The following is a 21,147-nucleotide window of genomic DNA, read 5'->3' as shown; positions in this document are numbered from 1 at the left end:
CCCTCCAGTTTCACCTGCTGGGCCGTCTGCCCCAACCCCGTTCCAGGCCTCTACCCATTTCCCTAGCAGCCCATCTCCTCCAACTCTTCCCATACCAACTCCGCAAATTCCCTCACCTCCTCGGCCTGCTATTACCCGCAGCCAAAATGGGATCTTTAAGCCCAAAAAGAACTTCAATCTTCTTTCCACGGTCTCTAAATCTCCACTGCCCCGTAACCCAGTGTCGGCCCTTCGTGACCCGAATTGGAAAAAGGCTATGGATGCCGAATATGATGCTCTTATTAAAAACAAGACGTGGGAGTTGGTGCCCCGTCCATCTGATGTTAATGTAATTCGGTCTATGTGGATTTTTGTTCATAAAGAAAAATCTGATGGTTCTTTTGAGAGGCACAAAGCCCGTCTTGTAGGTGATGGCAAAACTCAACAGGTTGGAGTGGATTGTGGTGACACTTTTAGCCCGGTGGTCAAACCGGCTACTATTCGCACAGTTCTCAGCCTAGCTTTATCTAAAGCTTGGCCAATTCATCAACTTGATGTCAAGAATGCTTTCTTACATGGTGACCTTAAGGAGACTGTCTACATGCATCAGCCTATGGGGTTTCGGGATCCTGAAAAACCCAATCATGTGTGTTTATTGAAGAAGTCTCTTTATGGGCTTAAACAGGCTCCACGGGCTTGGTACAAGAAATTTGTTGATTATGTTCATACTCTCGGGTTTTCTCACAGCACATCCGATCATTCTCTGTTTGTCTATCGGAAGGGTACATCTATGGCTTATCTTCTGTTATATGTGGACGACATTATTTTGACTGCTTCATCTGATGAGCTTCGTAAGTCTATCATTACTCTTCTTAGCTCCGAATTCGCTATGAAGGACTTGGGTGAGCTTAGCTATTTTTTGGGTATAGCTGTGACCCGTCATGCAGGTGGTTTATTTTTGTCACAAAAGAAATATGCCATAGAAATTATTGATCGTGCCGGCATGTCTTCATGTAAGTCCTCACCTACTCCGGTTGATACTAAACCGAAGCTCAGTGCTACTTCTAGCACACCGTTCGATGATCCATCCCTCTATAGGAGCCTTGCTGGGGCACTTCAGTATCTCACTTTCACGCGACCTGACATTACATATGCTGTGAAACAGGTGTGCTTGTTCATGCACGACCCGAAGGATGAACACATGCACGCTCTCAAGCGCATTTTGCGCTATATTCAGGGTACTCTTGACCATGGACTCCATCTTTATCCTTCTTCTACATCGACTCTTGTTTCTTATACAGATGCAGATTGGGGTGGATGTCCAGATACCAGGCGGTCTACTTCTGGTTATTGTGTTTTTCTTGGGGATAACTTGATCTCTTGGTCAGCTAAACGACAGGCAACCTTATCCCGTTCGAGTGCAGAAGCTGAGTACCGAGGGGTAGCCAATGTGGTTTCCGAATCTTGTTGGTTGCGGAATCTACGTTTGGAACTTTACTGTCCTATCCAAAAGGCTACATTGGTTTATTGTGATAATGTTAGTGCGATATATCTTGCCGGGAATCCTGTTCAGCATCAACGCACTAAACACATTGAGATGGATGTGCATTTTGTTCGCGAAAAGGTTGCTCGTGGACAGGTTCGAGTGCTACATGTCCCATCCCGTTATCAGATTGCAGATATATTTACCAAGGGTCTCCCTTTGGTATTATTTGAGGATTTTCGGGACAGTCTAAGCGTTCGACGACCTCCCGCTTCGACTGCGGGGGAGTGTTAGAATATATGTCAATATATTCTGATTAGTGTAGATCTTCTATTTATGGACATTGTATATTTAGCTCCTGAATGGCAAGTAATTAGGTCCTAGTTTAGAGCCTTACCTTATGTAGCTTAGCTTGTATATATCATTGGTAAGATTGTTGTGAATGGCAAGGAAAATAACTTCTTTCAGTCCCAATACTTCCTCTTATGATCAATCCATAACAACTTCAAAACAACACCCTTTTGACCTTTTCTCCAATTTCTTTTCCTCAAATCTTTAGCACAATTACCAAATAAACTTATAAGCATCAAACTAGGATGAAATCTTACCTTAAAATACAAGAACACTTCAATTCCAAGGTTACTCCACCTTAAAATACCTTCCCAAGCTTTTACAAGAAGAAGAGATAAGTTTAAACCTCCCTTTGAAACCCTAAGAACTTTAATCCTCCCTTTGATCTTTGATTTTGGCTTGGAAAAATGTTTGAATGTGTTTTAGAGAGGTCTCTAGAGCTTTCTTGAACTTGGGGTTATGTTTAGAATAACTAAAAATGAAGAGGGGTCGTCATACTTAAATTCCGGAAAATTCCACCGGCATAACATATACTGGCTGTATTTTTTTATATTGGCCGTATTTCTCGTCCGTATAAATTATACGATTCGTATCACAAATCGTATATTATACGGACCGTAACTTTGACTTTATTTTTCAGAATTGCAATCTGTCAGTTGCATTGGAAAGAAGACTCTCTGAACTTGAACTTACATAGGTTATGCATTCCGTAACTCCTCATATGTTGAGAGCGATGCATCCCTCAAGTTGGACCAAAAATCCTGTCTAAAATTCTGCCAAGTTTTCCCAAAGTTTCGACAAACTTAATTTCTTCGATTCGCTTAATCCCGAAACCTTTAGATACTTGCTTAAAACTTGTTAAAAGTATTCCTTACCCTTATCTCCGGTTTATGCTACTTTACCTCTAACACAACCAACGCGAAAATTTGCGAGTTGTAATATATGTGTGTGGGGGGGGGGTCTGTATCCTTGGCCGTATAACATTATACGGCCAACATCCTGGCCATATAAAATTATATGGTCCGTCTAATACTACCTCCCAAAACTGCCTTCTCTGAAAAAAATTAAAATCCTTAAATATGGCCCATATCTCAAAATACGGACCATATCTCAATTATACGACCCATACACTATAATTTTCAAAAACAACTTTTAACGAACCTTTCCGCTTCGATTCACTTATCCTCTAATCCTTCTGTAACTTACCACACATGAACTTAAACACTTTTAAACATAAGTTAGGCATGTCCAATCTCATAGAACCTCCGAAGACAAATCCCGATATCCAAACTAAGATAACTTACATATGATGATTCTAATTGTATAAATCCACAAGGTATAACATACTACCACCACAGTTATCCTAATAAATGGTAGAGCTACTGAATACTTTGAACCAACAAAGGGAATCAAACAGGGTGATCCCCTCTCCCCATATCTATTTACCATCTGTATGCAAGCACTAATAAGAAGAATTGACCACGAGGAAGATATTGAAAATTGGAACCTTATAAAAATTAGCTAGACTGGACCCCTTTTATCGCACCTGCTTTTTGTTGATGATTTCGTCCTCTTTGCATAAACCAATGAAAAAAAATGCTACCACGATCATAAACACTTTCAACTCCCTAGCCCACCACTTAAGACAAAAAATTAATTTCAACAAATCTAAGATTAATTTCTCTGCTAATGTTAAAACTGATAATGCCAATAGAATTTCCACTATGCTTAACATCAAAACTTCCACCAATTTTGGGAAATACCTAGGATTCCCCATCACAAACTTGCAACTCAAACTATCAATATATCCTAGATAGAATGAATACTAGGCTTAAAGGTTGGAAAGCTAAAATGTTAATTATGGCAGGAAGATGTACTCTCACTCAATCAGTCCTAAATGCTATCCCTGTTCATCCTATACAAATCAATCTCCTTCCTACTTTCACTAGGCAGCACATAGATAGGATAGGAATTTCATATAGGGTACCACAACTGAAAAACATAAAACACACCTCATCAACTGGAAACCAAAGCATAAGGCGGGACTAGGAATTAAATCTGCCATTGGAAAAAACTTGTCTCTCCTCACCACTCTCATCTGAAGGATCCATAAAACCTAAACTCCTTATGGGCTAATATCCTTCTTAAAAAATATAAAGTCTCCAACAGAAATCTTCAACCAACCACCAAAACAACCAACTCATACATCTGGAAGAGTATCTTAAAAACTAAACCATCATTTGACAAAGGGTGTGATTGGACACTGGGTCATGGCCACCACATTAATCTTTGGGCCGACAGATAGATGACCTCCAACAAAACCCTAAGAGGATCCATTCAAGGACCTCTACAAAAGCATGAATATAACCTACCCCTTTCCTCTATAATCTGCAACAACAGCTGGCACCTTGACAACCTATCACACCAACTGCCACCTGATATCACAAACCACATCTTCTCCACCTACATCCCCTTATCTCCAGACGTAAACGAAACCATTTATTGGATTAACTCAAAGGATGGCACTTGCACTTCCAAAAATGCATACATTATGTACCAATCTCAAATCCCTACCAATACCATACCACCACCTTTCCACCACGAATGGATATGGAATCTTAAAACAATCCACAAGTTAAAGTATTTCTTCTGGTTACTCTACCACAAAAGACTACCAACTGTATCCCGTCTCCATCACAGAAATATTATAAACTTAGATTACTGAGGACATTGCCCACATCTTCCTAACATGCCCAAATGCTGTCAATATTTGGAGCACTCTAGGGATATCTACTCCTACAAATGACAACTTTTTGACTTGGCTACAAACTATGTGTCTTTCTGATAAAGACATCCGCTTACCAACCACCCATAAAATCCCTCTAGCCACCCTAATATCATACCTCCTTTGGGGCATTTGGACTAACAGGAACCACAACTTCTTCAACAACAAGCATGAACACGCCAAAATTCAACAGCCATGTGACCGACCAAGCCTTAGAGTTCTACCACCTAGCACAAATCAGAGCTCAAGCTACCCCTAAGACCACCATAGAAATCAAATGGACCAAACCTCTCCATGTTCATTATAAGCTCAACATAGATGTTGCTTTCGATCCCACAACGAACCAAAGAGGGGCAGAGGGTGTCGTTCGCAATGACGCTGGACGCTAGACACTGGACTCAAAGGTTCGCAGCAAAAATCCACGCGCAATCAGCTCTACATGCAGAAATGCAAGCCCTTGTTAAGCGATTGGAACTTGCTTACACGCATATTGGAACTTGCTTACACGCATAACTTGTTTCCCATTATAATGAAAGCCGACACCCAGGTATTAGCTAAATATATTAAAAAAGGGACAGCAACAATGACTCACACGAACATACTTTATGATTGCAGGTTTCTAATGACAACAATGGGGGGAACTCCGATAAACCACATCTATAGGGAAATGAACTCAGTGACACACAAGTTGGCTGATATTGCAGCAAATCTGGATGATGATATGATGGGAGAATCATTATTTTGGGATACTCCCCCTATTTCAGTTAATCCTATGTTAAACAAAGACATTTTAGAGATAGCATCGTTTAGATCTATCTCCCTTATGCTTTCCGCAATTTAGAGATAGTATCGTTTAGAGCTATCTCAACTGTAATCCGCAAGTACCTTTATTTTAGTTATAAAATCTTCGTTTTACCAACCAAAAAAAAAAAAAAAAAGATAACCAAGTATCCTCACAATAGCTCTCCAATGATCACTACTTATATTATGATTATATCTTGACAATAATCAGCCTAATGCAATGCATAACATAGATTAAACTATCAATATCACTCTAACTAACTATCACATCTTCCAGAGTTCTCAACCAACTTGCTAGAAGCATCGAATGGAATACTAAATTCTTTAATACCAACGATTAAATTTGGAAAGAACCTTGTCAATGTAGTGAGATTGATATCAGGAAAAAAGCTCATAGTATTTGTCAAGATTATATACAAATACTTTTAAGTTAATATTTTTTTACTTACGTACCTAATATAAGAAAATAAGTAAGAGACCTACTTATTTCCTTGAAAGCATTTGTCAAGAAAATATTTTTCCATAGAAATTAAACATTTTCCTTCATACAAACACACCCTTAATTTTAAAGAATATTCCCTCCGTCCTAATTTATATGAGAATTGACCCATTTGGGGAGTCAAACAATTTTTTCTTTGACTACTATTTTCACCAATTTTTTCCATATATTTCAAATATTTAAATTTTATTATAAAATATTCGAAGAATCTATGTTTGAAATTGAGTGAAAGAAAGAGTCGTTTAACTCCTCACATACGTTAATTCTCGGGCAGAAAGAATACTAGTAATGGTACTAAGAAAGGGGACAAAAGTGTGACAGGGTGGTAATTATAGAGAAAAAAGGATGTTTAGGCAAAAATTTCAACGTTAGAAAGAGAAGAAGAAAAGAAAAACTCGCGCCATTACCGCTACTTTGTCATGAGTTGAAGCGGCAAACGCACTTTCATTTCACATTTCATGAAGACTAAAACTTGCCCCCCCTCATATGACATTTGTCATCTCACATAACACTCTTCGATCACGACACGCCAATTTGGTCTACCGGTCAGTCAGTAATTTGTCCTAACTCTAAAATCTACCTCTCTATTTAATTTGCTCCATGCAAATGTGTATTAGTTAAAGGTAGCTAGGCCAGGTTTGTCATTCAATTATGAAGTCTACAGGGAAAAAAGTTATAGGCTTCAAGGCTAAGCTCACGTTACCGTTCGTCTTCTTCCTTTGTTTCTGTTTCTTTCTCGTTGGACTTTTCGGATCCACCGTCATCTTTCAGGTATTCATTTAATACTAAGAATGGAACCAGGATTTTCAACAGACGTACCTCTTTTAAACAGTTCTAAAAGGGATCATTCTTTTTGAACAACTAAAAAGAGAAATAGGGTCACATAGACCGGAATAAAGGGAGTATACTTTTTTCAAAAAAATAAAGAATTCGAGTTGGAGACAGTGGTAATCACTGCTTTTGTAATGATTTACATAAAATCTCCGCTTATTAATATGATGTCTGTGTGTTGTGCCGTATGAACTGACTGCTTTTCTGTAGGATGTGGATAATGTTCGATCAAGGTATAGATTGCTAGAATTAGTAGAGAAAGAAATGCATGGATCAATATCTCATGGTGTTACCGGAGAGCTTTCGATTGATTCCATCCCATTCCAGGTTCTACAGCTGCAAACTTGACTTGAAGTACTCTCTTGTAATCTGAGTAATCAAATTAACTCCTATATTATTGATGTAGGTCTTGAGCTGGAGACCTCGAACTCTATATTTCCCTAACTTTGCAACAGCTGAACAATGTCACAGTATAATTCAAATGGCAAAGCCTAAACTTAAACCATCATCACTTGCTCTGCGTAAAGGAGAAACTGAAGAGAGTACCAAGGGTGTTCGAACAAGGTAGCATAAATAACATATCCTGTTAAAATACCCATTTTCCTCATAATTTATCACAAGTCTCTACAGGTTATTAATGTAACAATACTAGAAGAACTCACTCTGTATTGCTTGTGTAGCAATCTGCCAGTTTATGAATAAGAGTGGCCAACCTCCTGTAGTTATTCCTATATATCTTGAAGAAATGCAATAAGCATGATTTTGATGAATCCGAATTCTAGTAGAAAATATGATTTCCTACACTTAAAAAATTATCGAGATTTAGCATATACTGAGAACCCCTTCAACTATTACTCCTTCCATTCAGTAACTATTACTCCTTCCATTCAGTTCTTGTGTGACCTCCCTTTATTTGGGCTGTTCCCGAAAGATTTTTCTCCCTTTCCTAGATGGAATAGTCTCACTAAACCTAGTCTAGTTGCACACAGCTGTTTGTCAGCCAAGCCATGAAGAAATATTTTAGTTTGCTGCAAAATGATTCTGCAACAATGCTATGTGAATTAGTGTCAATTAACTTCATAGGTGAGAGGTTAATCTATAAACATTTTCTTTCCGGACTTCTGAATGGTACTTCTATTCTAGCATATGGAATGTTTGACTTCGATTACATGACTTCTATGTGATTTTCCTTGAAATAAACACAGAGTTAGGATCTCTTGGAGCTAAATAAACTAGACTGCAAGTATACCAGGAAATAAACTGAACGAAGTTAAAACAAAGATTTGGTAGTTTACCAAGAATTTAAAATCCCTGTCCCATATTGCTCTAAGACTAAGGATAATGAGAAAAAGGAAACCCTTTGAAGGAGAGAAGGGCCCGGAAGATTAGTGTCTGACCTTGACATGAAGTGAGATATTGATAGCGGAAACTGTGTCTCAGGTGCTTTAATGCTGAATGTTCCAGAATTAAGCCATACCTGATCCCGAGAGGCCGCTTAGGCAGGTGGATAGGCTGAGCAATGAGGGACAAACTGATTAAGACACAAAAGGAGGCACCAAGATTTCTTCTAGAAGTACCAAGGCTGGAATACCAGCCATTCAAAGTCTTTGAAACATCTAGCTAGGTTTACACAGGGACTCGAGATGATGATGTGAATGAATTAGGGAGACTCAGTTTCTAGTCTTTGGCACATTGGTACTAGTATAGCAGTACAAGCTTTCTTGTCTTGGAATTATTACCCTGTGGTCTTTCTGCCAGTATGAGTCCTCCTTACACCTTCCTAGTTATTGTGGCCGAGGATATTATTTATAGCGTGACCCATGAGTATAATCTGGGTATTAATTTTTGGAGGTATCAACCATAATGAGCATAACCAACCACCCAAAGTTGATCTGTATCGGTTGAAAAAGCAGTGGCGCATGACTGACTTTGGCATGTCAGTTTTAGAGACAGGATTTCACACACAGTAACATAATTATAACTAGAAAATGCACCATATGTGGTAATTCTATGCATTTTTTTACTACTAAATGACAAACTTCACATAATATCCAGATATAATCTGTAGGAATGGGAGCATCCTACATGCTAAGAGAGGGAGAGAGAGTTAGCATTGTTTTTTCTTTTTTATTTTTCTCTGAAGTATTGGATGAGCCAACTCTATTGTCTACTCTGTCTTCTCTTTGCCTTTGGGTAACAGTTCAGGCACATTTATCTCTGCATCAGATGACAGAACTGGTATCTTGGCTTCTGTTGAGATAAAAATTGCCAAGGCTACAATGATCCCTAGGAGCCATGGAGAGGTAAGTCATTGCATATTTCCCATTGTTAACTCTTTAAGTTACATTCTATCTATTACTTACCCGTAACAAAACCATGTTAACATCATCGCCTATAAATATGTAAGCTTGTCTAGCTCTGACTGTTGCCTTTTTGTGCTATAATTCTTGTTTGGACTTCTCTTTTGGACATACTGAACAGGAACTTGAGCAGAGACTAAACATAGAAAGCTTCTGTTCAGATCTTACTTTTGCTCGGACAATTCTGAGCAAGTTACAAAGGAAGAGCAATAATAAGGAAATAAGAACTGCAAAGGGAAATAGTTGTATTACAGAAATAAATCGAAAATTAATAAAACAAATTGCTTTGTTTACCTCGTGGAGAAACTTACAAGAATTTAAGACTTTCAAATTTCAACGACTTATGTACAATATACAAAATTCAAGTCAAATGGGATCAGAGATACAATCATTATAACTATCATATATAAGTAAACATACAGTCACATCATATGGAACTTGTATGAATCCTTCAAGAACATGGAGCACTAGCTTTGTGGTTTTTTGGAGTACGGTCACTTATCATGCTATCAATCTTTAACAATAACATTATTGTTATTTCATCATGCTTGCACCTTTTTCCTTTTTTTATTGAAGTCATAGATGATATTTGCCTGTTTGAACAACGAAAGTTGAATTAGTCAATCTTCTCACAGGTAAATTCTGAGATAGTCTGAGTAATGCGCCATATCACAATTTGCAGGCATTCAATGTTCTGAGATATGAGCTTGGGCAGAGATATGTGTCTCATTATGATGCGTTCAATCCTGCTGAGTATGGCCCTCAAAAAAGCCAGAGAGTACGTTTTCTAAAACTCTAGATGAACCTGTCAATATTGTCCTATAATTGTATTTCTTATATTGCATTCAAGGCTGGATGTTTTCAATGGCAGGTGGAAGTTGAATTCTTGAAAACTTTTGGTTTGAATCAAGCATCTAAGATATTTTAGTCTCGGCAGGGTTCGTGTCTGGCATTTAGTATGAGTAAAGAAAATGGATCTTGGATTAACTCAACTCGAAAAGATAACTCATGAGGTGAGGATTGTCTAAGACCATACCAGTATGGAACATTAGCAGTCCTAGTAAACCTCGGAATGGGTAAATCAAGAATTGAGATAGATCTAGCTCTGATACCATGTAAAGAACATGGACCTTGTGTATAACTCAATCCTAAAATTGAGTTCATGAAGTGAGGATTGTCCATATGAGGAGATAATAAAGAAAATGGACCTTGTGTTTAACTCAAGTCGAAAAGATAGCTCATGAGATGAGGATTGTCTAAGACCATACCAATATGGAACATTAACAGTCCTAGTAAACCTCGGAATGGGTAAATCAAGAATTCAGATAGATTTAGCTCTGATACCACGTAAAGAACATGGACCTTGTGTATAACTCAATCCTAAATTTGAGTTCATGAAGTGAGGATTGTCCATATAAGGAGATAATAATTCATTTCCTTAACAGTGTGAGGTACTTGACAATATTAATTGGATAGTTTTGTACATGTAAAGGTTAAGGTTGTGGGGTTTCCATTGGTTATGCGTGTACAATATGATAATGCGTTCATAGAAAGCCCACTAATAAGATATATAGGCATGTATGTTATAGGGTGGTCCAAAAAATGAAATCTCTAAGGAGTATAAGAAGGCTTATCAAAATTATAGTCACCTTTGTTTCTCCATGTAGTCATTTTTGGAATACATTATGCATGGTCCGCTTCTATAAATCCACAAAAATGAAAATGACAAAAGACTTGAGATATAAATCAAAGTGGATCGAAATTTTCTGTGACTTTTAATATCAAAATGTATGTTGGTGTGTTAATTCCTATTGAAGCAACTCAAAGCTGAATATTTTAATCTTTTACGTTACAATCTATTGCAGATCGCTTCATTCTTGTTGTACTTGTCTGATGTGGAAGAAGGCGGAGAAACCATGTTTCCACTTGAAGTAAGATAACTTTTGCGTATATATATATATATATATATATATAATCCCTGAGGGTAGATATAAGCAAATGGAAGAGAAGAAAGTAACTCAAAGGGAAAAAAGAATGTAAAAAGATAAAGAAGCATATACAAGAGAGGAGTAGCTGGAGTACAAAAAAGGGGTATTATCTACTTCATTTATTTGACAGTGACAGCTTGTATTTTCTGCAGAATGGCTCAAATAAGGGGTATGATTATGGTGCTTGCACAGGGTTAAAAGTTAAGCCACGCCAAGGAGATGGACTTCTGTTTTATTCAGTATTTCCAAACGGAACAATAGATAAGGTAAGATTTCTTGTTATCATGTAAACTTTCCTACTGCTGTTTGGTTTACCTGATTCTTCCCTTTAATGTATCCATTACATGCTTGAAACAACTAAAATCTCATTTAGTCACGTTGCATGCAAGATATTTAAATTCTAAAAAAGAACAAGTGATTTATGAACTACAGAAGCGTTACGAGATGCAAATACTCAAGCACAACAAAAACTGCATCACTACGTTTTCTCTCCACATATATCTTGTTTCTGTTGAACTTTCCACGGATGAGGTATTTTGGAGACTTCCCCTCACTACTAGTAGATCTCAAGTTTCTAACTTTTGGCAACAATGTTACAGGCTTCCCTACATGGAAGTTGTCCTGTTATCAAAGGAGAGAAATGGGTGGCTACAAAATGGATCAGAAATGAAGAACAGCAGGATTAACTTCTTTCTCCTGATGTTTCCATTGACTCCCTTGAAGGAATCTCTTTTATTTCATTTTTTGAATAAATATCAGCATTCAGTAATGAATCCTGAGCAATGCTTTACACGAGTCGATGAAAAATAAGTTGGAAGGGAAATAAGAATTTGCAGAAGTCAACATGTACACGCGAAGGTTATAAAATTCTTATGGTTAATTTTTTATGCATTTCTACAATAAAGGCAGATAATTCAATAGTGTTGGAAAAAGTAAATTTCTTATTTGTACCAGTTTGATGGACCTGTTTTTCATTCATGATCATTCCAAATGGATTTCCTCACCAAAAATGAATCCTTCTTTTCTATACTTGATCAGGTGATTTCTGCATATGGTCCCCTTCTCCTAACACTGTAAATTTGATTCCCCTTTTTTTCCTAAATCTCTGAAGAATTAATGTTGTCAATAAGCAAAACTATAGTAACTTTTGGAGCTACAGAGGATCCACAAAAGATCTCTCCTTGATAATAGGAGGAATGTCACAGTCTCATTGATAACCGGGAACCTTTTTCATTTTTCGCCGATAGGATTACACACGCAGAGAGTGAAACAAATACATATAAAAGAGCATTTAGAGTTAAAAAGTAGAATGAAGATTTAATGATGCAGAAAATCTTCAATCTAGTTGGAAGAAAGAAGAAAGGTGACACGGGTTTGTATTGATAAGTTATATAATGTTTACATCAGGTATAACGCATTCAAAGGGTTTACATAAATCTAATTGGGCTCTTCTCCTTTAGTGTCTCATTCTGTGAACAGCATATCTATGTAAATATAAATCCTTTCTGGTATAAAAAGGGCAGCCTGGGGCATCAAAGTCCCTGTGTGTGGGATCCAGAAACAGCTGGATAACATTGGGTCTATTATACAGAGTCTTACCTCGTATCTTACCTCGTATCTCTGGAAGAAATTGTTTCCCCGACTTGATCCTCCACATCACACTGCATCAACTCTTACAGCTGCACCAAGGCTCCCCTTTCTGGTCTAAATGTACACAAAATATGACAGTATCTTCTAATCCACTGTTGAGATTTCTTGTGCCAAGCTTCTAGAATCTTGTACTTTCTTAGAGTGTCCGAGTAGGCTAAGAGACGCATCATCAGCAACAACTGGATCCAGTTCAGAAGTTGCTGATCGGTCCTCAAGATCATTAGAAAGTCCCAATGGTTCTTTTGTACTAAAATGGCACCATTTTTTCTCCTTTGCATGCACTATGGCAGGGTACAAGAACAACCCTAGAATAATGACTGAGCCACTTACTATAAACGTCTTTAAAGAAGCCAGGTACATGACAAAAAGAAGCAACAAAGCAGGCGGCAGGCAAAGCACTGTTGCTCCAAATGTTTGCAACGGGACCTTATAAGGTCTGTGAAGATCTGGTTTCTTTATCCTCAACTTTATGAAGGCTGCAAACTCAAGAAGCATTCCTACTGAATAGAGGAAGTTAAGAAATTCCAAGATTTCTTGAAAAGTCATCCAAGACAGAAAGATCACGCCTGTTGCAGAGCATAAGATGCTAATAGTGGGCGTCCCATATTTTGATCTGCAAGATTTGAAGTAATAACTTGTCTAGTGATATAACAGACTCAGAAATCCAGAACGCTAATTTGTAAATTTTGTCTTTTCCTTTCTTCGGTAATGTTCAACAACGGCAACATACTCAGTGTGATCCCAGAAGTGGGGTTCGGGGAGGTTACCCCTACCTTTGTGGGGTAGAGAGGTTGTTTCTGTTAGACCCTCGGCTCGAGAAAAGTATTTTCAAAACAGGTTTGAAAAATACAATAGTAAAAAAAAGCTATGATAAACATTACCTTATCAAAAAAAAGAGCTATGATGAAAATATCGAAGAAAAGAAAAGTATTGACAGCAAAAATAGTAAAGATAACCAAGTAACATACAAGGGTAATGTACATGATATTCAAATCCAGATTTCAGTCAATGAAAACCTTAAATAACAAGTTGTCATTTTTATTTTTTTTACTGTGCCTGCACCTTTTCTAACTAGATCAATACACCGGAATCTCCAAGGTACACCTTTTTATTCTGTCACAAAATATATGCTCATGCTATGAGACTCCCTACAGTCCCTAAGACTGGATTCTCTTCTTTAATACATTAGTTGATGATCATGATTTACCTCAGTTGAATATTTAAGTGGAATGCTCTACTCATTTCCTCTTTTTATGGAACATTTGAAGCTCTAATATCACTATGTCATGCAAGGTAAAAGTTTAGCTCGTAATGTACAAATACTATTGAAGACATCACAAACAATGTAAAGAATCAATGGGAAATTTCTCAAACCTTGAAGCAAATATAGAAGGAAGCATTCCCATTTCGCTCATCCCGAGAAGTTGGAAGGCATCACTACTCATTTCAGCTTCAAACAACCCCATATTAGACATTGCAGCTGCAGCCTGGATCCACCATTTTAACCAAACGCCGCCAATCAGCATTCCAGCTTCTGCAAAATAACCGTCACTCCACTCACTAGGATTAGAATTTAAAGCTCCAGTTCCAGCAAGAAGTGGAAATATATACGACAAAACCACCAAAACTACAGCCCCGAGCAACGCCTTTGGAAATGTTCTACTAGGATCTTCAACTTCCCCTGCTAGAGTACTGGCCTTATCCCAGTAATTCAGGTTCCAAAACATGGTATTAAAGTATCCCCTCCATTCGACCTTTTTGAAATCCACAACAAACCACTGTCTTGGCCTGATCCGAGGAATCGAGAGAATTCCCATTACAAGAAACGGGAAAAGGGAAAAACTTGCAAGCAAAACAGCTGAAAAACCAACAATATGCAGACCTCTATAATTCAAGTATGTTAAAGAGACGGTAATTCCTAACAGGGCTGGAATTCTAGCAACCAAGTGATTAAAAATGGGCATCGAATGCTTTAAGTAATCGAGGAACAATACCGGGTAAAGAGCGTTATCCATGACACCACTAAACCATTTCCAAAAGCCTTCTTGGAAACCCCAGAAAGGGCCAAAAGCTGATGATATCCAAATGACATAGCCACCATTTTCAGGAAAACTAGTGGCTAACTCAGCTGTAATTAGAGCTTCAGGTATGCTCCAAAATAAAGGGAAAATCAAGAAACCAAGTAAGGATAACAAAGGGCCACCACCTGATTTAACTGAATCTTCTACACCAAAAGGTCCACCAGAAACTTCATAGAAAATTAGAGCAATAAGAGGCAATAAAGTTAGTTTTGGATTTTTCTTGTTACTCGCAGCGTTCTTGACATCACTCACCATTCCCTCCTCAGATAAACACAAGGTGGGGAGAGAGGTAAGGGAAACACAAAGTCAACACCAATATAGTAAATCTGCAGATCCGTATTCTATGCAAAGGAGTTTTTGCTCGAATTTTAATTTTCTTAACATCCCTTTTTTTCTTTTTTGTTCTTGAATTGACTACTAGGAAAAACTGAACATAGTCACATTGGGAATATGTTTCATGCACGTGGTGAGCCACAACTTGTTTCTACCCTTGACTTGCGTGCAGACATATTAGATTTTTGTACTTATTTAAGGCCAAAATGTCCTTTCTGACTTTTAAATTGTTTGTACTCTACAAACAACGGGAAAGTGGACAAGTGAATTTCCAATGTTCCAAAACTTTTGTTTCTTTTATTTTATTATCTTTAATATTTTTCCGGTGCTAGTACTTTCTTTCTTTCTTATGTTCATCATAGGTTTTGATTCTTGCATTTCTTTCAAATTTGTTCTAAAAAGTAATTTTTTTGAGCTGAGAATCTATCTGAAACAACCTCTCTATCTCATAGGGGATAACATCTGCGTACGCCCCACTTATTGAACTAGTAGTAGGTATGTTGTTGCTGCTCCGATACTTCACCCATTAATTGCCAGTCAAGTTATGGAAAAAGTTGCAGATTTCATTGACGGTAACGCGCATGCTATCAACAATTCCATTATTTTTTTGCTATCGAAGTTATTAATATAGCTCTTACGTGTAAGGTTTTGTACCATAGATGCTTTGTGATTTCTTCGTCCATGTCGAGAAAGATGAGTGAATAATCATACATTCCATAAAAACTAGAACAGTGTAGGTAATATACTACAGTAATTTTTTAGGCTAATTTATCAAATACTTCTACAACTAATAAAGAAGTCAATATAATAACCGCTTTAATCTAAGATTTAGAAAGTTATAGTTCCAACTGTCTCTTTCCTTGCCCCGTGTGATGCTTCTTCCTCCAATTAAGCTTAGCAGATAAACCAACTGCAAAATAGTCCTGAAAAAAACAAACCAATGTTAAATAGCCATCAAGTATAGGTCAATATTGTTACTCCAACTCTTTGACTGCTAGACCACCGCAAATTCGGGCAAATTATCAATTATTACTACCTTATTACATTAAATCATATTTGTTTTCCCTAAAGATAAGAAGATCTAGTAATTGCAGGTTTCATGTTCCAGTGGCATATCGAATTTTCACCTCCTATCAAATATCTGTCTCTCAAGATAAAGTTCAGATAAAAAGGCGATATTTTCCTAAGCTTTTCCCAAAGTCCATCACCAATTTAGTAATTTTCCTGGGTTATCCTCAGGAGAAAGTTTATCTAGAAAAAGATTGAGCAACCAGTGCCAACGAAACAACAAAAACAAATGGTACTAAGAGTCAATTTGTATACCTCATAGGCTCATATCATCATCTTTTTTCTGCAAAGGCGGACAACATTCTCCTCTTGTTGTCCTTTATATGGATGGATTTGAAAAGTTTCCAGTGGTGTAAGCAGAGTCTGATTAATAACTTTAACAGTCATGAAAAATTCACGACATTCAGCCAAAATGAAGTTCACTTTTTCAAGATAAGCAACCTTGTACTTGTAAACCTGCAAGGCATATAGAAAATACTGTAAGGTCATTGGTATTGAGGGATATTATTCACACAAAGCAAAGATGAATAGAGGCATACACTGGTTTCCTTATTGTTGTAATCCGCTATAGCGTGGTTAGCTAGCTCCATCAGCATATCAGCTTCTTGCTCAAAATCCAAATATGGTATATATGGCAGTGTTATCAAAAGCGAAAAGCGCAAAAAAGCTCTAAGGTCAGTTGGAGCTTGAAGCGCAAAGCGCAAATGAAGTGTGGGCTTTAATGAAAAAAAGCGCAATGGTGCAAAAATACAAATATATATATGTTTAGTCCAAAATTAATAATAATTAGCATGAATAACAAATGTATGGACAAAGAAATTGTAAAAATATTAGGATAAAGTGAAATATTAATCATCTAGTGTCACCTCTCCAAGAGAGGCTCATTGGCAAGGAAAAGTATGTCTTAGAGCCTTGATGATGACACTGAAGCGCACATAAAGCGAGGTGAAGCGCTCAACATGTTTTGAGTCTCGCTTCAGGGCTTAAGCGCGCTTAAAGCGCGCCTTTGATAACACTGATATATGGGGCTGCCTTAGCATCACCAGGATAGACGTCATTGTCGAAACCCTGTCAAATAAGCGAATAAGTCATGAATTCATATCCAGTTGTAACAAAAAGAGGGTCTAACTGAATTGCACAGATCTGTCTAGAATTTAGTTATAGAGCGATAATTTTGAGCAAAAGAAGCTGGTATTCAATCAGGCAAAGAAATCCAATAACATGGAGCAAAATTTCTCTTTTAGTATTTGGTCTATTAGCTTAAAGAAAAGCATGGGCAAATCAACGAAGAAGAGTTACTTTACACTACGACTAAAAGCACCACTAAACAGCCATGAGCTAAAAATAAACTGATATTCAACCAAGTAGAGAAATCCAATTACATGGAGCAAAAATTCTGTTTTACTATTTGGTCTATTAGCTTAAAGAAAAGCATGGGCTAATCAAGGAAGAAAAGTTACTTAAAACACTACAGCTAAAAGCACCATAAAAAAACCATGAGTTCTTATATTATTTTAAAAAGTTAACGAAGACAATAGTGACTTGTAAGCCCCATAATCTTTTCCGCCAAACTTGAGCCACTAAAAGCTTGAGGGCACTCAGACAGGGCGGAGCTTGTTGATATTCTTAGTTAGCTCAGCTAAGCATGGCATATCTGCAACGCTTAGATAGGAGAGGATGGTTAGGAAGACATTGCTGGATTTGGGAAGAGAAAGAGCTAAGAGAAAATAGCGAACAACTGTTAGAAGTTTTAACTAGGGGATGTTTGGCAGGATTTCTGCTCGTGAGAGTTTCACTTGTTACAAATAAGAGAGCAAAATAGGAGAGCGATATGTGAAATACGGGGATTTACCATGTGAGATCATCCAAAGAAAGAGGGAAATACAAGAATTAGATTATGAAGAATTGGCAGTATAATTATGCGTTCTATTTTATTTCCTCTTCTTTAAGATTAGGCAAGTCCTCCTGCGGCAGGTCATATCATCACAACAAACAAGCCCCAAAATAAATATAATATATCTAAGAAAACAACTAATATGAAATTCAACATCTAAAAATATACTCCTAATGTTAAGAATACCCTCAGTTAAGAAAACTGGCATTGCTTCTCCTATTGATGCTCCCATTGATCTAGGAATTGTTCAAACGGATTACAATTGTTAATATTAATTAGAAATTTGACTAGCTTCTTTTGCCCAAAGACTAAAACTGAAAAAATAATCCCCTAAAAGGGTACAAATAAAAAAAAAACACTTCTTAATTGCTATAAAGTTTCTTTTAACACATGGGCTCTGCTTGAGCGCCCTTGACTATTCCACAAATAAACACCAATTTATGAAGCTGTAAAGCATAGAGTTAATGGTCAAAAATACACCTACCCAGCTATCAGTTGTTCCATTTTCTTACCTGAACTATCACCATATATATATTAAAACATTAGGCCAACTATCAGCAATTCCTTTTCCGACATGAACTACCACCATCTATTCAACTAGGTGTGTTTTAATACATAAAAAAGGGCAGGCCGGTGCACAAAGCATCCCGCATTAGCAGAGTCCGGGGAAAGGTGGCAGGGGAAAGGTGGCAGATGTAGACAGTCTAACCTAATGCAAGCATTAGTGGCTGCTTCCACGGCTCGAACCCACGGAGACAACTTTACCATTACTTCAAGGCTCCCCAAAATACATAGATGGTGATAATTTTGGAAGAAAAAAAAGGAATAACCGATAGTTGGGGTGTGAAACTCAGAAAAAAAAAATAGTTCAGGTGTGTTTTTTACCATTATCTCTAAAAGCCGTCAAAGCAGAATTCCGATTAAATAAAGCAATAGAATATGTAAAGACCACTTACATCGGTTTGAAGAATCTGACGGAAGTATCTGGCATATAGTTTGCGAAATTGATCACGGTGCTCAACTGAAGCGGCTTTAGGGATAAAATCGTCATCATTCCAGACATTATTCTCATCAGCCAAGTACTTACGTGGCAGTTCCCTTTTCCAATCTTGTTCTTCTTCTTCTGCACTAATTGGTTTCTTCAAAGAAGAAGAAGGTTTTGATTCAGTTTCCGCCATGTTGATTGGAATAATTAAGTATCAACCTAAACCCTCCCTAATACCAAAAATTTCACAAACGTAATTGTATGATTTTTCTTTATGGGTGGGGTTGGGTATATATAGTATTCGGGTCCTTGCCCCATTGGGGCCCAACTCTAAAATTAATACTGTACTATATTTTCTTTTCTCGATGGCCTATGCCCGTGTGCAACGCTTTAGATTATAGTGCATCTATGTGTATGTAGTTGTCTTTGAATAGTGATTATATATATATATATATATATATATATTATGTTCAACACACGATTAATATAACATTGTAGTTTGTGCTCCGTATCTAAAACTTTATTATACTAATGTTTAAAAATGTATTAATATTTTTTAAAAGAGAAGACTTGTTTAAAAGGAAACTATTTTTCTCTCTTTGAGATAAAACAATAGCAATATTTAAGCATCAGTTGATACTTTCAATTTTAATTCGATTAATTTAAAGGTGTAAAATACTTATTATTTTTTATCAAATTTTGATTTGGATAATTCTAATTCAAATTATAAAATTAATTTTACATGTTTAAAATGAAATAAAGTAGAAATTGATTTTCTATTTAAACGAAGAAATACTATTTTTTAATTTTTGGTAAATATTCTCGGTTTAGCTCATTTTACTTGTCATGTTGTCTTTTGCATGGTTTTTTAAGAAAACGTCGATTAGAATTATAATTTGACTAATTTACCTTATTCATTATTTGATCTCCATTTGATATATTTTTTTTTACGACATTAATCTCTTTTCACATTTATTAGACTAAGAATAAAAATAAAAAAGTAATTAAATTCTATCTTATTTTAAAATATAAATATTTTAAATATATTTATTTTAGTAAACATAACAAATAAATGACATGGCGGAATAGCAAATATAACAGTTTAATATCTAGATTAGATCTCAGGCCAATATAAAAAAAAAAAATTGTATGGTTTGACTACTTAACCTTTTGAAGAAAAGCAATTTTATTTGCTCCCACTAATGGATTGATACATATACTATGTTCAAAACACGATTAATATAACATTGTAGTTTGTGCTCCATATCTAAAACTTTATTATATTAGTGAAGTATTTTAAGTATGTTGTTGTACAATAATTTCATTTGCTCCCACTAATGGATTGATACGCATGTAGCAATGAATCCATTATTATTGATTTTGTTAATATGGAGTCCACTTTTTTTTTCCCGTGAGTTTGGATGCGGTGGGTTCCACTTTTTTTCTTCTCTTTTTTTTTTAATACTGGTTGGTGTTTAATATGGAGCCCAATTTTTTTTTTTAATATTAGTTGTTGTTTTTTAATATATATGGGGCCCATGTTTTTTAATATATATGACGACCAAAAAGGAGACGGTTGTGTTGACACCCAATTTTGTCCCGTCTTCTCCCGAAATATTTATTTACGCTTCTGATATTTTGACAACTTTAAAATAATTGTTTATATTTCTACTATAATTATCAGCTCTTTTATTAATACCGGCATTTTCGTTCGCTAGCTGTTATTATTTTTGTTATTACTACCATTATTTATTATTATTATTATTATTATTATTATTATTATTGTTGTTATTACCGATATTATGACAATCCGCATTTTTATCATTTCAGTATTTTTATCATCCTATGCACACGCATCGCATTTATTTTCGCATAATTAAATAATAACGTTTATTTACTGTTGATTTTCAAAATATTATTGCACGGCTATTACGACGTATTGTAATTTCTATTTTTTATCTGAGCACTAGTAAATGCATATTTCTATATTCAATAACTATTAATTCAGTCCATAATTAAATCCTAAATTATCTGGGCTAAAGCCTAATTCGTGAAACCA

General features: G+C 36.4%; 2 protein-coding genes and 1 long non-coding RNA gene across 3 annotated transcripts; 1 reads left to right on the top strand and 2 right to left on the bottom strand.

The window, feature by feature from the left end:
- Positions 1-6,288: 6,288 nt before the first annotated feature.
- On the top strand, positions 6,289-12,145 carry LOC132606486 (probable prolyl 4-hydroxylase 9). The gene is made up of 8 exons (XM_060320011.1): positions 6,289-6,669; positions 6,940-7,056; positions 7,136-7,293; positions 8,930-9,032; positions 9,772-9,867; positions 10,955-11,020; positions 11,230-11,343; positions 11,677-12,145. The coding sequence occupies exons 1-8, from the start codon at positions 6,550-6,552 to the stop codon at positions 11,761-11,763; spliced, it is 861 nt and encodes a 286-aa protein (XP_060175994.1). The 5' UTR covers positions 6,289-6,549; the 3' UTR covers positions 11,764-12,145.
- A 285-nt stretch (positions 12,146-12,430) lies between these two features.
- Positions 12,431-15,283, bottom strand: LOC132606485 (probable polyamine transporter At3g19553). Its single transcript, XM_060320010.1, has 2 exons — positions 14,102-15,283; positions 12,431-13,340 (listed from the first exon to the last, which is right to left on the bottom strand). The coding sequence occupies exons 1-2, from the start codon at positions 15,061-15,063 to the stop codon at positions 12,812-12,814; spliced, it is 1,491 nt and encodes a 496-aa protein (XP_060175993.1). The 5' UTR covers positions 15,064-15,283; the 3' UTR covers positions 12,431-12,811.
- A 550-nt stretch (positions 15,284-15,833) lies between these two features.
- On the bottom strand, positions 15,834-19,358 carry LOC132606484 (uncharacterized). The gene is made up of 4 exons (XR_009569909.1): positions 19,060-19,358; positions 16,749-17,277; positions 16,465-16,665; positions 15,834-16,064 (listed from the first exon to the last, which is right to left on the bottom strand). It is a non-coding gene; the product is annotated as an uncharacterized LOC132606484 (long non-coding RNA).
- Positions 19,359-21,147: the final 1,789 nt, after the last annotated feature.

This window comes from Lycium barbarum, chromosome 8, assembly GCF_019175385.1.
Source record: "Lycium barbarum isolate Lr01 chromosome 8, ASM1917538v2, whole genome shotgun sequence".
NCBI lineage: Eukaryota > Viridiplantae > Streptophyta > Magnoliopsida > Solanales > Solanaceae > Lycium > Lycium barbarum.
The sequence above is the reverse complement of the archived record's forward strand: the minus strand, read 5'-3'. Positions and strand labels throughout refer to the sequence as shown.